Source organism: Carcharodon carcharias, chromosome 11 (genome assembly GCF_017639515.1).
Source record: "Carcharodon carcharias isolate sCarCar2 chromosome 11, sCarCar2.pri, whole genome shotgun sequence".
Classification (NCBI taxonomy): domain Eukaryota; kingdom Metazoa; phylum Chordata; class Chondrichthyes; order Lamniformes; family Lamnidae; genus Carcharodon; species Carcharodon carcharias.
This window is the reverse complement of record NC_054477.1, coordinates 86,731,503-86,747,332: the sequence shown is the minus strand read 5'-3', so window position 1 is coordinate 86,747,332 and position 15,830 is coordinate 86,731,503. Positions and strand designations below refer to the sequence as shown.

The following is a 15,830-nucleotide window of genomic DNA, read 5'->3' as shown; positions in this document are numbered from 1 at the left end:
TTCCTTCTGCATCCATGTACAAGTAAGCTAGCAGTGGTGCTATATTCTTGGCTCTGGCTGCACTCCATAGAGGAACCATCATTCTCACCAGCATTCAGCACTGAATACCAATAGGAGTGAGATGCACTCCAGGGTATCTTGCACTATCTGTCTGGTTCTCCTTGACTGCCTGGTGGCCACCTGTTCCCTGCATCCGCATAACCTTAAGCTGCAGCGTGACCACATCCAGAAGCAAGAAAACGCTCAGCCTTGCGATGCACCTCAATGACACCAGTTGCTGCTCAAGCTCCAAACCCTTCAGCTGCTCCAACTGATGACACTTGCTGCACACACACAGCTGTCCAGGACACCCTTGATTTTGCTTTCGGATGGCAGCTGTTCATCACTCCGCCATGCATATCACCACTAGACACATGTTTTGTTTCTTTACTTGTCCCATTACCACTCACTTCAGCTTTGTACTATCAACCCTTTAGTTATTTAATCTCTCCTGTCTTTTACCCTATTATACACCTTTCCTTTTGTTTTGTTTCCACGCCACCGCCCCCCCACCCCCCACTTCCTTTCCACCCTTCTACTTGCTTAAACTGCCAGTTCTAATGATTTCCAGCATTTTGTGTTTTTATTTTAGGCCAAAGTTAAGATTGCAGTAAGAAAGAGGAGAGCATAGTGATGACAGATTTGAAGCAGGAAGAAGCATAACTACTATTACTTGCTTTGTTTTTGTACTATTAAAGATGGAAAACAGTCCTTCTGTCTGGTCAACTGGCAGTAGGATTTTCCATTATTACCAAAGGCTCTTACCCTTATTAGTACTTTTATCAGTATCCTTCTGTAGCCACGGTTAGAACAGTTGAAGTTAATAATAGAAAATCTTATCCTAATGTCAGTTACTATAGATTTCCTTTAACTGCTTCTGACAATATTGTGCTGGTCTCAAAGAAATAATGGCAGCTAATAAGCTCTTATTCTTTTTGTTCCAAGATTTCAATGTGAATGCATACTTTATGATAGTGATCATTGGTCTGTTAGCACTTCCTTCTCCAGGCAATAAAGGATTCAGAAAAGTCTAAAATAATATTGCCTGCTGATCATGTTGTCTGTTTTTTAGGCATGATTTACCATCCAAGCCTGTTTTATCTCCACTAAAATAGTTAAGATAAGTTGCCCAGACTATCTATTGAGACATGTTCTAAAACAAATGATCTGATTCAATTTGGTACTTACATGATCACAAATGTATCCCAAATTATTTCTGTTTCTCATTTTATTTGCAACGATCGTGTTAATTTTCCACTTAACATCCCATGTTTCATAAATGGCATTCCAACAACTTGCTATTTAGTAAATTGATATTCTTGGAGGATAACCAATTTGTGCTGTCTTTCTCATGCATGAAAAATAGCAAAGCAAATTTTAAAAGTTCTGTATTTAATTAAGAAAGGTTTTGTAACAATGAGCCCTTTTAACCACAATTCCAGCTAACCATGATTTTATATGTATCCTGTGAACTACCATATCTCCCTATTGTTTGAACTGCTTACGTTTTATTTTCATTCTAAATGGCCTCAATAGGCTGTTGACAGGTTGGCAGGTAAACAGCCTATTTGGCTGCGCCCCTGCCGACCTGAAAATGGAGATGACGCAGGTTGACGTTGGGAGTTCCGCCCGACGTCATCCCACGTCATTTTACGCGTTGGCAAGCGGGCCTCGCCCTGCTCGCCGACCTAAAGATCCTGCCCTTGAGCACAAACATCTAGGCTGACACTCAAGTGCAGTACTAAGGGAGTGTTGCTCTGTTAGAAGTGTTATCTTTCAGATCAGATGTTAGACTCCCTCAGGTGGGCACAAAAAATTCCATTGCACTATTTTGAAGGGAAGCAGGCAAGTTATTCCCAGCCGTCTGGTCAATATTTACTCCTCAACAAAAACAGGTTATCTGGTCATTATCAGTCTGCTGTTTGTGAAAGCTTGTTTTGCACAAATTGGCTGCATGCTGCCTACAATACAACTTACGTCAAAAAGTACTTCATTGGATGTAAAACGCTTTGGTATCTCCTGAGATTGTGAAAGGCACTATATAAATGCTGCAAGTCTTTCTTTTTTTAATACCCAAAATAGAATTGGTTATAATTTTATCTCCATGAGAGCGTATCAATGCTGTAACCTTGAAATCCATTCTGGATCTGTCCGAGAGCCCATTGCATCAATTCAGTCTGGTAAATCTCCAAATTCTCCGATTCCTAGTTTAGATTCTGATGGTATTTATTTTTAGATGGTGAAACACTTGATTATGTAACCAACTGTGCCACATTATCCTGCTTAATTCAAAAGTATTTTCCTTATAGTCTCTTGTTTATTCTGTTAATCAATTGAAGAAACATCTCACATAGAAAAATTTGTGATTAGCAATTAAAAGACTTTCTTACATTTTGTCAACAAGTCGTCTCGTCAAGATTAGCAAAGACTTCTTGGTCTTCTCCTTTGGATCTTCTATTGCCTGGTGCTCAGTAGAGTGACTACTGAATATACTGATATTCCGTGGTTCTGCCAAAACTGAATGTGCTGGAATTTCTTCCTTTCCAACAATAAACCTAACTCATGAGAATGAATAACATATTCATGAAGTAAAATGCAAACAAATAGCACTATGTATTCTTTAATTGGCTTTAATTTCTGACTTAGTGTGTCATTGAATTCCTTACAAAATACAAATCAGAAAACGAAGTTAGAACTGACTTAATCTTGAAATTTAAATCTAAAGCACCTTGATGGCTTTAGGTGCAAATGCATTACCATGTGATCCCCAGTCTAGCTTCATTTAGCGATCTCGGTTAAGACAACATTTGAGATGTTCTTTTTGGCTTTGAGACCCCTAGGTTAGGGAGAGGAAATAATCATTCACGTTTCCAACTCCAGATCATTATTAGTGAACGAGGACAGAATAGCCTGTCAATATTCAATGCCTGGCTTTACACATGAAGAATGACCACTTGAGTGACGTACAGCAGAATGTTGGCAGGTACAGAATGGATCCCTAGCATGAATCAGAATTTTTAATGCAGAATGGAAGAAAATTCCTGAGACCAGTACCTTTCAAACCCACAATAAAAACAGAATTACCTGGGAAAAACTCAGCAGGTCTGGCAGCATCGGTGGAGAAGAAAAGAGTTGATGTTTCGAGTCCTCATGACCCTTCAACAGAACTAGGTGAATCCAAGGAAGGGGTGAAATATGAGCTGGTTTAAGGTGTGTGTGTGTGTGTGTGTGTGTGTGTGTGTGTGTGTGTGTGGTGGGGGGGGGTGTTTGTTGGGTGGGGGGAGAGAAGTGGAGTGGGAGTGTGGTTGTAGGGACAATCAAGCAGTGATAGAAGCAGATCATCAAAAGATGTCACAGACAAAAGAACACATAGGTGTTGAAGTTGGTGATATATATCTAAACAAATGTGCTAATTAAGAATAGATGGTAGGGCACTCAAGGTATAGCTCCAGTGGGGGTGGGGGGGGCAGAAAAGATTTAAAAATATTTAAAAATAATGGAAATAAGTGGGAAAAGAAAAATCTATATAATTTATTGGAAAAAACAAAAGGAAGGGGGAAGAAACAGAAAGGGGGTGGGGATGGAGGAGGGAGGTCAGGACCTAAAGTTGTTGAATTCAATATTCAGTCCAGAAGGCTGTAAAGTGCCTAGTCGGAAGATGAGGTGCTGTTCCTCCAGTTTGCGTCAGGCTTCACTGGAACAATGCAGCAAGCCAAGGACAGACATGTGGGCAAAAGAGCAGGGTGGAGTGTTAAAATGGCAAGCGACAGGGAGGTTTGGGTCATTCTTGTGGACAGACCGCAGGTGTTCTGCAAACCGGTCGCCCAGTTTACGTTTGGTCTCTCCAATGTAGAGGAGACCACATTGGGAGCAACGAATACAGTAGACTAAGTTGGGGGAAATGCAAGTGAAATGCTGCTTCACTTGAAAGGAGTATTTGGGCCCTTGGACGGTGAGGAGAGAGGAAGTGAAGGGGCAGGTGTTACATCTTTTGCATGGGCATGGGGTGGTGCCATAGGTGGGGGTTGAGGAGTAGGGGGTGATGGAGGAGTGGACCAGGGTGTCCCGGAGGGAACAATCCCTACGGAATGCCGACAGGGGGGGTGAAGGGAAGATGTGTTTGGTGGTGGCATCATGCTGGAGTTGGCGGAAATGGCGGAGGATGATCCTTTGAATGTGGAGGCTGGTGGGGTGATAAGTGAGGACAAGGGGGACCCTATCATGTTTCTGAGAGGGAGGAGAAGGCGTGAGGGCAGATGCGCGGGAGATGGGCCGGACACGGTTGAGGGCCCTGTCAACCACCGTGGGTGGAAAACCTCGGTTAAGGAAGAAGGAGGACATGTCAGAGGAACTGTTTTTGAAGGTAGCACCATCGGAACAGATGCGACGGAGGCGAAGGAACTGAGAGAATGGGATGGAGTCCTTACAGGAAGCAAGGTGTGAGGAGCTGTAGTCAAGGTAGCTGTGGGAGTCAGTAGGCTTGTAATGGATATTGATGGACCAACATCCAGAGATTGAGACAGAGAGGTCAAGGAAGGGAAGGGAAGTGTCCCTAACGAGATGGACACGTGAAAATGATGGAGGGGTGGAGATTGGAAGCAAAATTAATAAATTTTTCCAAGTCCCGACGAGAGCATAAAGCAGCACCAAAGTAATCATCGATGTACCGGAGAAAGAGTTGTGGAAGGGGGCCGGAGTAGGACTGGAACAAGGAATGTTCCACATACCCCATAAAGAGACAGGCATAGCTGGGGCCCATGCAGGTACCCATAGCCACACCTTTTATTTGGAGGAAGTGAGAGGAGTTGAAGGAGAAATTGTTCAGTGTGAGAACAAGTTCAGCCAGACAGAGGAGAGTAATGGTGGATGGAGATTGTTTGGGCCTGTTCGAGGAAGAAGCTAAGGGCCCTCAGACCATCCTGGTGGGGGATGGAGGTGTAGAGGGATTGGAAGTCCATGGTGAAGAGGAAGCGGTTGGGGCTAGGGAACTGGAAATTGTTGATGTGACGTAAGGTGTCAGAGGAATCACGGATGTAGGTGGGAAGGGACTGGACAAGGGGAGAGAGAAGGGAGTCAAGATAACGAGAAATGAGTTCTGTGGGGCAGGAGCAAGCTGACACAATCGGTCTACTGGGACAGTTCTGTTTGTGGATTTTGGGTAGGAGGTAGAAGCGGGCCGTCCGAGGTTGGGCGACTATCAGGTTGGAAGCTGTGGGAGGAAGATCCCCAGAGGAGATGAGGCCAGTGACAGTCCTGGAAACAATGGCTTGATGTTCAGTGGTGGGGTCATGGTCCAGGGAGAGGTAGGAGGAAGTGTCTGCGAGTTGACGCTCAGCCTCCGCGAGGTAGAGGTCAGTGCGCCAGACAACAACAGCACCACCCTTGTCAGCGGTTTGATGACAATGTCAGGATTGGACCTGAGAGAATGGAGTGCAGTAAGTTCAGAGAGAGAGAGATTTGAATGGGTGAGAGGAGCAGAGAAATTGAGACCACTAATGTCGCTCCGATAGTTCTCAATGAAAAGATCAAGAGAAGGTAAGAATCCAGAGGGATTCTTCTCCATTATTTTTAAATCTTTTCTGCTCCCCCCACCCCCACTAGAGCTATACCTTGAGTGCCCTACCATCCATTCTTAATTAGCACATTCGTTTAGATATATATCACCAACTTCAACACCTATGTGTTCTTTTGTTCTTTTGTCTGTGACATCTTTTGATGATCTGCTTCTATCACTGCTTGATTATCCCTACAACCACACCACCCCCCTCCACTTCTCTCCCCCCACCCAACTCCCCCCACCACCACCCCCCCCACACACACACACACACACACACACACACACACACCTTAAACCAGCTTATATTTCACCCTTTCCATGGATTCACCTTGTTCTGTTGAAGGGTCATGAGGACTCGAAACGTCAACTCTTTTCTTCTCCACCGATGCTGCCTGACCTGCTGAGTTTTTCCAGGTAATTCTGTTTTTGTTTTGGATTTCCAGCATCCGCAGTTTTTTGTTTTTACCTTTCAAACCCACGACTGCCACCAACTAGAAGGACAGGAGCAGCAGACTTATGGGAACACCACCATCTGGAAGTTCCCCTCCAAGTCACTCACCATCCTGACTTGGAAATATATCACTGTTCCTTCACTGTCACTGGGTCAAAATCCTGGAACTCCCTCCCTAACAGCACTGTGGGTGTACCTACACCACATGGACTGCAGCAGTTCAAGGCGGCAGCTCACCACCACCTTCTCAAGGGGCAGTTAGGGAGGAGCAATAAATGTTGGCCTAGACAGTGATGCCCACATCCCACGAAAGAATTTGAAAAATTAAAAATACACAAAATTGAAACCCAAAACATATAAAAACATAAATTAACTACATAAAATTGTCATAATCCAGAAATTGAACCAGGCCATCAGGAAGCTGGCAAATCTTTGCGTCAAAAACACTAGGAACATATTGGTGATTTGTAAAATTGACAGCATTTGCAATTTAAATTGATAATACTATCTTCTGGAGCTCATGACATTAATGAAGAGGTACCAGAGCCAGACATCTCTTGTGCTTCAGCTTGCAAACATAAAGAATTCATACACCCTGCCTAAGAAATTGATCATTTTTAGGCCTTACAAGGAGACTGACAATGTGGCAATATCTGCGACAAGCCTACCCCAATATCTGGAGGAAATACACCAGTCATTAGCATCAAATAATAACCAGAATACACAAAAAGTCATGGTTTTGTTGTAACAACTAATGAATACTAATATTCCAAAGTGTACATGCTTTATGTATACTTTAGTGAAGGCTGAATCAATGATTCCTATTTACATCCCATGTTCCCTTGCCAACATCTGAATAGACTTTACTATAAAATTCAATATTACTATAAAATTGAAATTGGCTTCCAATTTATACTTCCTTCAGTTTTTACAGAATTGTCCATGAGTGGTGTTACTTAGCAACAACTGCTTTTACTTCCTTTAAAAAAAGTCCCATCTGTCTGACATTACCAAAATAATGGTACAGTAAATTCAACTCTAAAGGAAACCTAATCCAAAATAAAATCATCTGCAAGCTGGATAGGCCTATTTCTTCTGTCCCAGTGGCCTCTAGAACTGCACTCTAATTAACTCATTTCTTGAGAGACTAGGACAGATCCATCTGGCTCCTCTTCAGAAATGATAATTATAATTATAATTGTGGGCAAGAGTTTCCCCTGCTCCCCTGTCTGTCTGGCAGTCAGGACAACTAGCTGCAACAATGGAGGAAATGACTTGCCAATCACACAACAGTACCATCCAACTCAGCAACTGCAATGTACATGTCGTGATGGCCTTGATTCAATATATACCATACCATCAGGGTTGTACATTCTTGAAGCTGGAATAGAAGCTGCCCATAATGGAAACTTTTTTACTTATCTGCAATGCGTAATTAATGTTTATGTTTAGTGTTTAGTCTTGACAGCAGAAAATAAACAACACGATAACATTTAGAAGATTTATATTTTTCCTACTTACTTCAGGGCTGAGAAAGCAAATCCCTTGAGGCCATCTTTGCATCTGGAAAATAAATGCCACTGGATTCATACATGCAGTCAAAACTTCCATAAAATATGCATGTTCTGCACCATCCAACAATCTGGTCATTTACATTGTTTCACATAGTATTTACAGCAGAGAAACCGGTCGTTCAGCCCAACAAGTCTCTGCTGGCGTTTATGCTCTACTTGAGCCTCCTCTCACCCTTCTTCATCTAATCCCATCAGTATATCCTTCCATTCCTTTCTCCCTTATTTGTTTACATAGCTTTCCCTGAATTGCATCTATATCAGTTGCCTTAACTACACAACAACTGCTCAGCATAGATAGGAAAACTGTTCCCACTGGTGGAAGGCTCGAGAACAAGAGGGCACAGATTTAAGGTCATTGGCAAAAGAAGCAATGGTGGCATGAGGGAAAGCTTTTTCTTGCAGCGATAGAGAGAGCCTGAGATTGTGGTGGAGGCAGATCCAATCGACGCATTCAAGAGGGAATTGGATTGATATCTAGAAAGGAAGGATGTGCAAAGTTATGGGGAGAATGCGGGTGAGTGGCACTGGGTAAACTACTCTGACAGAGGGCCAGTGCAGACACAACAGGCCAAATGGCCTCCTTATATGCTGTAACAATTCTGTGAACTACTCTGTATGGTTGTGTGTTCCCCATTTTAGCCACTCTTTGAGTAAAAAGAGTTTATTTGCTGAATTCCCTACTGGGTTTATTAATGACCAGTTTATAATTGTCATTCCTTGTCCTGGTCACCCCAGCAAATTAAAGCATCTCCACGTCTATGTGGTCAAACTCTTTTGTAGCCTTAAAGGCATCTAGCAGGAATGGCGCTGATAATTGCCTTTCAACTTCCAATGTCATTCCTGGTCTGTATTGAGTTAGCTGGTTTTAAATATGGCAACAATTAGAATTCAGCATTTATGGGCCAGGAGCAGAGGGTGAAGGTAGAGTAAGAGAAAAATTGTCAGGATTTCCATTTTTGATCTTTATTTCTTTAAATTTCTCTTTCAAAAAGATAGCATAGGGCTAAAATGGGCTCTGAATGCTTTTTTCTGTGTTACGACTCTACAATCCAGATGTCACACTTAAAACTCTTTGCTATCTCTGCCTCTGGAGGTGGGGGGGGGGGGTGTCTTACTGGGAAGATGATGCTGGATGTCCACAATTGTGGACAATGGTGAGAACAGTTGTGCTGGATAGACTGTAAGTGGATAGACTGTAAGTGTCCAAGTCTAACAGGGAGCTGTTAGGAATGTCAGGTTTTGTAAACAGTTATACTCTGAACTGTCTGACTAATTCCAAGAGAGAGTAGAGTTGGGAGTCTGGAAGATAGTTAATTAGGATTTCAACCTGGATATAAGTCCAAGTGATTTGTGTTGCCATGGAGATGAGCTTTGGGAAGGGAAAGTTCCGCAGAAAGCCATTGTAATATTGGGTTGCAGGGTTTCTAATATATCCCTGAAACTCAGGCACAAGAGAGTCTGCAGCCAGAGCTCACGCTTAGATCAATGAGACCAAGTTTGTGAGGGTTTACAAGAGGCTGGTAGATTGGCCTAGCTTGGGCCACAGGAAAGGGATCGCCATTGTAACCCTCACAGTGAAAGTCAGTTCTAGGATTAGATGTTACCTGCTGGGAGCAGGAATGACTTTAGACTGATTCCAGGACAATGAGTGTCTACTTAAGGGACAGTTTAAAATGTAACCATAGCAGGAGATCTTTGGTGACGCTAAAAGTTAAATGCGAAGTTTCTTTTCTGTAATTTGAAGTATACGTTGCCAGCAAAATAATGTTTGTCAATGGTGCTTTTAATTTGTTTGGTACAGTAAATGGCTCAAAACTTGAAATCTTTTTGTGTAATCCTTTCAGTCAGTCACTGAAAATTCAAACACCTTTTTAAAAGTTTCAGTCTCTGCAGAGGTCATAACACTAATAAATTTTTTGAACACCTTGCTAGACAATACAGCAGCGTAATGGGGGAAACAACCACCCCACCCCACCCCTTCGCCCCACAACTGAAAAAAAATTCACCGACATGTATAACCTAGTCAATCACCCAACTTTACACTTACAAACTCAAACCCACAACTTAATCTGCACAAATTGATTTTCACTGCCAGCAAGTTAATTAGTTAACCTTTAGGCATACAGGAATCTAATTCTACCACACAGCAGGAAAACTTTATGACGACATGAACACTAAAAGAAAACTTTTAGCCAGAAGGCAAAGCTGTAATTTAAATGAGGTTGCATATATAATTCCTGAGGTAAATGCTTGCCGTCAGAGCTTCCATTCTTAATATGGTCATGGGTGAGCTTGTTAAAATCCCACTGTTGTCCCATGGCCGATTCCAAGCAGGTCAGAACTGTAAAAAAAATCTGCACTTATGAAGTGCTTCTAATATAGCAAAAGTAAATGTTCCAGTATTCTTCACAAAATGAGCATGGAATACAGACAATGAGCAGGAATTTGGGAGAAATCACTAAAACTATATTCAAAGATTAGGCCTTAGCAGGCTTTTTAATATGGGAACAGATATAGCAAGGGAAGGGGAAGGGATGTACAGAATGAGAAGAATGGAGGAATCAAACTGAGATTTAGAACTAATTAAGATTACAGAGCTAGGATTGGGCAAAGCCAAGAAGAGGCTTGCAAATGAGGACAAGCAATTTGAATTCAATGCATTGGAGAAAAGCAAATCAATGGAGGCTGGTCAGGATAAAATAGACAGATGAGGTGGGGGTTATTGCAGTCAAGGATGTAGACAACAAAGCGTTCGACAAAAACAGAATTACCTGGAAAAACTCAGCAGGTCTGGCAGCATCGGCGGAGAAGAAAAGAGTTGACGTTTCGAGTCCTCATGACCCTTCGACAGAACTTGCGTTCGAGTCCAAGAAAGAGTTGAACGCAAGTTCTGTCGAAGGGTCATGAGGACTCGAAACGTCAACTCTTTTCTTCTCCGCCGATGCTGCCAGACCTGCTGAGTTTTTCCAGGTAATTCTGTTTTTGTTTTGGATTTCCAGCATCCGCAGTTTTTTTGTTTTTATCAAAGTGTTCGACAAGTTTGAGTTTGTGTAGGTAGGGACTAGGGCCCTGGAGGGTACAGCTTTGGAAAAGTTAAGCTTGGACGTGAGTTTCAGCGGCAACACAGATGATGTGGGGATGGAGAAAGGCAGTATTTTGGTCATGGAACTGGACAGTTTTGGTTTTGCTAAAGTAATCATTGCAAAGTATGTCTAAATACCATACAAACCAAATCTATAAGCTTACCCAGATAAAAAGAGCTAATGCATTTCAAAACAGTAATTTATGTAAAACACTTTTAAGATATGACATAATCAAATTATATAAAATCATTAGTATTATTTCATTTATGATCTAAATGCAGTGAGAAACTTTTTCTCACAGATAAGAGTTGCAAACGAGTAATCATCAGAATTTGTCCATCAGTTAATTAAGTTACTGTGGCAATAAAAATAGCTGAGAAGACATGCATCAAAATAGGTTATGAATGAAAGGAATGGAGTTAAAGCAGCTTCAGTCTATGGTGTCCCACACTGGGTACGGAGTTGAAGTGAAGGCTCCAAAGCTCCAACTGCAGCTCATTTCATGCTTTCCTGCCTAGATTTTTCTTTATGTTCCTCTGGAAGGAACTTTGATTCCACAGTAATTGTCTTCCTGCTTCAAATTGGCTGCCATAGGCACACGATTATGCTACCCCATGTATTTAAGGCTTCAAATAAATCAACTCTTATTGCTCAAGTGGAGGATGGATGCAAGAATGAGTATACCTGAACATATATTAGGAGACTACCACAGTAAAGGAATGTTGAGTGTGTCTTACAATCAAGTGAACTGGGACAAGTTGTAAAATCTTAAATGAAAAAAGCAGTGTTTATTTCTAAGACTGTATGCCTCAAAATAGGTTAGATTTTTGAGCCAAATTTAATGTGCAATAGTATAAGTGAAAATTTAACAGGTTTTAAATAAAAAAAATTGTTCATAAACAAACCTAACAGGAATTCTCTTCCCCACAGGGCTGTGGAGCTTGGTCATTGAATTTGTTCAAGGCTGAGTTAGGTAGATTTTTTAATAGACAAGGGAGTCGAGGGTTATGGGAGACAGGCAGGAAGGAGTTGAGAACACAACCAGACCAACAATGATCTTATCGAATGGCAGAGCAGACTCGAGAGGTCAAATGGCCTACTCCTGTTCCTAAGTCCTATTTTCCTATATGTTTACGACAGGCAAGGGCAAATTGGCAAGTGATGAAGATATATGAATGCTGTATAACTGGGGGAAACCAAGTGATCCACAAGGAAAATTTAGTAATCTTATTTTTAAAACATGAATTATGTATTATATACAATGTTAATTTTGTGAAACTAAAGTCATCTTTTTTATAAATTTGCTATTTGATTGTCTTATTGTAATACTATAATTTGCCTAAAGAGGTCTCCATTCAACTATTCTTCACTTCTTTATTCCCTTTTTAACCACAATGATCATATTCCATGGTTTAAAAGAAAATAAACTCAACATTGCTTTCATTTCTTCAATGCACCATAAATTTTGCTTTAATGTTGACACAAAAGGCAGAATTATACATTAAAATCAGGCACTATTGTACCATGCTAACTGAACCTCAGCTGTTGATTGATCTTTCTTTTAACAGTATATAGGCAAAACAATCTTACATTCAGTTTTATTTTACTTAAAAATACAGATTATTTGGGTTTCTACACAAATGAAGAGAAGAAGGTATAGTTCTTTCTGATGCAACACATCCTGCACATCTGAACAGAAAAGACAGACATGAAAATATTCTCAGATCAGGAAGTGGAAGCTTTTGTTAAATTAGTACCAATAATATGGATTTAATCAATAATGATACATGTCCCAAAAGCAAAAGTAATGTCGCAGTATTACAAGAATCCTGCCTTGTCATCCCCACTCCCTCCAACCCACAACTGGCAGCTGAGCCTTCAGCTATTTGAGCCTATGCTATGGAATTCCCTCCATAACCTGTTTCAGCTCTCTTTATCCTCCTTTAAGATCCTCCTTAAAATATTATCTCTTTGAAGAAGCTTTTCGTCATCTGTCCTAATATTTCTTTCTTTGGTTTGGTGTCAGTTTTTGTCTCATTATGCACCTGCAAACTGCCGAGGTACACTTTCCTATGTTAAGGGTACTAAATAAATACAAGCAGTTATTTTCCATACTGACAAAGCTCACATGGTCAATGAAATCCTCATTTGTGTCACTATCTTCCCAGCATTTCTGAGTTTAACTATGAAACGTGACAGTTTGACACATACCCTTGGCTTCCTGTGCCTCAGCAATTATAGATTCACCACTGCCCGTCAATGACACTCCCAACATATGTTTCTTTCCAGTTGTTGTCAGTTTACCATTATAAATGGGGTTTCTGTCGCATTTTGAAGCAAGTTCTGGTCTTATTTGAATCTCAAGTGAAATTTTGGAATTTTATATAGGGAATAAAATCTTCAGAGCAACAATACTTCAACAACAATGTCATAATGGCTCAGAGAGACACCTGTTAAATCAAAAATTCATTTAAATTACAAAAGAACATAAAGATTCCCCAATGGCTAAATGGGCCATATGTGGTATGGTATTGAACCAGGAAGCTGCCAGATTTGATCTCTTGGGCCAAGGTAGCCAGTCTCAGCTAATGCTACAATGTGAATGCTACAATTTACATCAATATCTCTAGGCTAGGAACAGGAAACAAAAATTATCCAGTGACCACTGCCAGAAAGTCTGTGGCCTGCACAGCTTTTGAGAGTTTTGAGACTGAAAATCTACTGCGTTTTTGCATTTCTGAAAGTGAAAAATCTTTCCTTATATTGAACATGCCATTTCTGAGCCAAAGAAAATGATAGTGTGTATTTTGGGGAGGACTCTAAAAATTTGCATTACCCTCATTTGTTATTTTGTGGTCAGCCTCTGGAAATGGAAGTGGAAGTGGTTTCTTGTACAATTTTGGGTGGGCCAATTTTATGCTTTCAAGCAACATGTTGAGGCAGTTAAAGGGTTGTTAAGAATTTAGGCTTGTTGACATGGGTACATCACATTTGAATTTATTTGATCTGAAGGGTTGTTCTTTCATCAGCAGCAGCTGGTAAAGTGCAGACAGGTTCTTGCAAACACATGACAGATGAAATCTAATGCAGCAAAGTGTGAAGTGATGCATTTTGGTGGAAGAATGAGGAGAGGCAATATGAACAACATGGTACAGTTTTAAAGGGGGTGCAGGAATAGGGAGACACATGGGAGGGTACATGCACAAATCTTTGAAGGTAGCACGACAAGTTGAGAAGGCTGTTAAAAACCATTTGTGATCCTTGGTTTCATTAATAGTGGCACAGACTATAAAAACAAGGAACTTATGCTAAACCTTTATAAACAGGTTAGGCCTCAGTTGGAGTACTGTGACCAACTCTGTGTTTTAGAAAAAAAAATCAAGGCCTTAGAGAGAATGCAGAAGAGAACTAAAATGATACCAGTAGTGAGGGTCTTCAGTTATCTGGAGACTGGCGAAGCTGGGGTTGTTCTTACAGCAGGTAAGGTTAAGGGAAGATTTAATAGGTGCTCAAAACCATGAACAGTTTTGATAAGTAAATAAGGAGAAACTGCAGAAGAGTCAGTAACCAGAGAGCACACAAAAACATTCAAAAACTACCTGAATTTCTCAAACAAAAATAAAAATACCTGGAAAAACTCAGTAGGTCTGGCAGCATCTGCGGAGAGGAACACAGTTAACGTTTCGAGTCCGTATGACTCTTCAACAGAACTAAGTAAAAATAGAAAAGAGGTGAAATATAAGCTGGTTTAAGGGAGGGGGGGGGGGTGGAGGGTAGAGCTGGATAGAGGGCCAGTGATAGATGGAGCTAACGAAAAGGTGCCGTAGGCAAAAGGACAAAGAGGTGTTGAAGGTGGTGATATTATCTAAGGAATGTGCTAATTAAGGGTAGAAAGCCGGAAAGCAAGGTACAGATAGCCCTAGAGGGGGTGGGGTGGGGTGAAGGAATCGAAATAGGCTAAAAGGTAGAGGTAAAAGAATGGATGGAAAAATTTCCTGAATTTCCCAAAGCCGCGGTAGCAAAATATGCTGTGTAGTGTGGTGTTTTACTATATGACGGGGAGTCCCAGGTTTGATTTCATTCCTGCACTATTGGTATCAAATGTATAAGTTATGATTAGCCTTGGTATCTGGTCTGGGGGAGGCTGGGTACTAAATTGGGTTACAGTTCTAGGTTCTTGATTGGCCTTGCTTTCACAGTCAAAGCCTGCCAATACCATTTGCAGATCCACACCAAAAATGGGTGCTCGGGCTTGGGTTCCTTGTGAAAATGTAACCCAGTATTAGTCACCACATGGGAAAGGAGAAAAACTTGGGTAGGAGCAGGACCCAGGATGTGTTGAGTTCTATACAAAATCTTATTATTTAAAGCTACATCTACTATGGTGCAACTTTTTCTGAAGGGTAACATGGCAGATCTGAAAGCACGATTTTAGAAGTAACCATTTTAGGAACTTAGCTTGGCTTGGAAATGTCGAAAAATGCAATGAAAATTCTTTGAAACAACTTGATTGTGCAACGAAAAATCGGCCAAATGAGCGCGAAAGATGAATTTCAAGTGTAAATTACATCCACCGCAAATGAAGCTTCTGTGGGTTTTTGCTCCAATTTAAAAGCATTTTGTTGGATGTTGCCCCTCCTGACAAAACTGACCATGCTACCAGATCAAACTAGACACTTCTATTAAAAATGATTTTTTTTCTGATAAACTCATGCTTATATATATTAATTAAACTGCATCAGGTTACCACTCTTAAACATATCATGGAATATATTTTATCACAAGGTACAAAAATAAACAATTACATTCTAAAACATTCCCAATCGTGTGGGTTTATGGAAGATTTGTGGTTATAAGACCTGAGTGACCCTAATGGAGGCTGCAGCCAAGCCATAAGTCTTATCTTCCGGCTGCAAGGGATATGAGATACAAGAGATGGAGCAGAAAATAAAGCCATTGAGGAATGTAAGGATAAACCATACTTTTTCCTCTAATGCTTTATAATAAGGCACATTAGGAAAAACAGAATAAAATCCACTGCAAATTAGAGAAAGGGACTGAATCAAAAAATAGACAGTCATCAGCAAGAGTCAGTAGGGATCAATGGCTGTAAACTTTATGTTACT

General features: G+C 41.0%; 1 protein-coding gene across 2 annotated transcripts in view; it reads right to left on the bottom strand.

Annotated features, from left to right (window-relative positions):
* The window catches only part of tmem135 (transmembrane protein 135), a 471,653-nt gene that overhangs the window by 52,311 nt on the left and 403,512 nt on the right, over positions 1 to 15,830 (bottom strand). For both annotated transcript variants that reach the window (XM_041199702.1, XM_041199703.1), the window contains exons 7-8: positions 7,569 to 7,610; positions 2,430 to 2,594 (exon numbers count right to left, since the gene is read on the bottom strand). In XM_041199702.1, coding sequence (XP_041055636.1) covers positions 2,430 to 2,594; positions 7,569 to 7,610 — 207 coding nt within the window. The remainder of the gene's footprint in view (positions 1 to 2,429; positions 2,595 to 7,568; positions 7,611 to 15,830) is intronic.